This window comes from Pundamilia nyererei, unplaced genomic scaffold (genome assembly GCF_000239375.1).
Source record: "Pundamilia nyererei isolate P.nyererei 1_Seehausen unplaced genomic scaffold, PunNye1.0 scaffold00900, whole genome shotgun sequence".
NCBI lineage: Eukaryota > Metazoa > Chordata > Actinopteri > Cichliformes > Cichlidae > Pundamilia > Pundamilia nyererei.
Window position 1 is genome coordinate 48,010 of NW_005188301.1, and position 1,946 is coordinate 49,955.

Here is a 1,946-nt window from a genome sequence, read left to right on the forward strand (position 1 = left end):
CAGGGTCAGAGGTCAAATCCAGGACTCTGCATTTAGCCACACATGAGGTCACCTGTTGAACCTGTGAGCTAAACTGGTGCCTGGATTCAGTCGTTTAGGAGAATTTACACACAGCACACAGTCACTAAGCTTCATTTGAGGTTTACTGACCCAGAGCTTTTTCAAACACCTTCTCAGCATCTTCAGCGAGCTCACTGAGGATAACATTCAGAACTTTATACGTTGTGATGAAAGAGAGAACCATGGCTGCTGGGATTCCAACAATGGGAATAAATCTGGATGCTACCTCTGCTGCCATTAATGTAGCTGTGCGTTCCACTTGGGTCATGACCTTCAGGAGGAGCTCTGTAGTTATTTCTACTGCAGCCAGTGGTGAAATGATGACAGCCTGCAGATCAGCGTAGGGCACACCTGTTCTGTCAGAAAGTCTCTTCAGAGACGGGATATCGAGACCAAACGCAAAAACATAATGTGTGACAGCACCAACCAGAACAGCAGCATCAACAGCAATAGAAAGACCAGGAAGTGGAACAGCTGCTACAGCTGCAGACAGAGTGGTCAACCAATATAATCGGCGCTTAAAAGCTTCTTTCTTCTTCCTGATGATCTCTGGGTTGATGTTGGGCATGACGAACAGCAGAGCATCTCTCTTGTTTTTAGGAAGGTCTTTGTCTAAGGTCTGATGTAAGAGATTGAAGTCGTACAGGTGGAGCTCAAAGCTGGACACCAGGAACACCTGCGGAGACTCGAAGCCTAATCCTCCGAGTCCTGTTTCACAGAAGGGACGTCTTAACATGATTACACACATAAAAACAAATAATGTAAAGCTAAGGCCTGAATATTAAAGTGAATCCATAAAGTGCTCCCACTGAGCTGTAAGTGATCAGACACTCACTCTGAACGCAGTCGTCTCTGATCTTTGTAAGAGTCCTCTCTTCACTAAAGTGTCTGTTTCTTCTCTCAGCTCGTATATCGTTGTCAACCTTTGAGCGAACAAAGTAGAACTTTTTCTTCATCTTCTGAATCTCCTGAGCCAGTTTCACGTCATTTTCTGTGAAGCGAGTGGTTGAGATGATGATGAAGAAGTCAAACTTCTCAAATCCAACAAGCTTCAGGTACTTCTTAGCTGGAAACTTGGTGGTGCCGATTCCAGGAAGATCCCACAAGATAACATTGGGATACTTTGGATGGGGGTACGGTGTGGCCTCTGAGGTGGTTTCTGTAACACCAGTAGGAGCAGCTCCCTCCTCATCATCACATAGTCCTCTGAAGGCATTAACAAAGGTGGATTTACCAGCCCCAGACTCTCCTGTGATGGCGATATTTAGTGGAATATTATTTTGTTGTTTTATATTTTCTTCAATCTTTGCAGCTGCTGCAGCAGTGTTGTTCTTCTGCAGGGGTTCTTTAACTCCAGGAATCAATTCCATATATAAGTCATCTGGGTCCTCCATGCCGATCCTTAAAAAAAGGAGAAAAAAATGTGGAAAATGTGACTTTTTTCTTGAACTGCAGAATTTGTACTTAGCTACTTTAATTTGACATTTAATTTTAGTCATTCGTTATGATCGGATTAAACCAAAACCCGAAGATCAATCTTTAAAGTTGATTTTCAGGTGGGATCCCAATTTTTTGGAATATGTCTATTTTAAGTTTTGGGAGGCCACTGGAATAAAAATAAAACTAGTTTAACATGTTGCTCCATGAGAAGCTGTGAGTGTATCATCAGTCATGTAGTGACTGTTCTTGTTTAAATGTGAGGCTTTTAGACATGAAACAGACCATAAACATGGATGTTAGAAGAAAACTAGTAAAGAACATGAATAAGACTGAAGGCGGGTCAGTGCTGATTCATATTAGCTCATAAAGCACAGTTACTGAGACGTCTGTAGATTATTTGATTATTTATTTCAGTGTGCTGTGCAATTTTTTAATTCCATTTAAAG

At 41.9% G+C, this 1,946-nt stretch overlaps 1 protein-coding gene across 1 annotated transcript; it reads right to left on the bottom strand.

The window, feature by feature from the left end:
- Nucleotides 1-291: 291 nt before the first annotated feature.
- Nucleotides 292-1,454, bottom strand: LOC102206673 (interferon-inducible GTPase 5-like). The gene is made up of 3 exons (XM_005755067.1): nt 896-1,454; nt 488-768; nt 292-411 (listed from the first exon to the last, which is right to left on the bottom strand). The coding sequence occupies exons 1-3, from the start codon at nt 1,452-1,454 to the stop codon at nt 358-360; spliced, it is 894 nt and encodes a 297-aa protein (XP_005755124.1). The 3' UTR covers nt 292-357.
- Nucleotides 1,455-1,946: the final 492 nt, after the last annotated feature.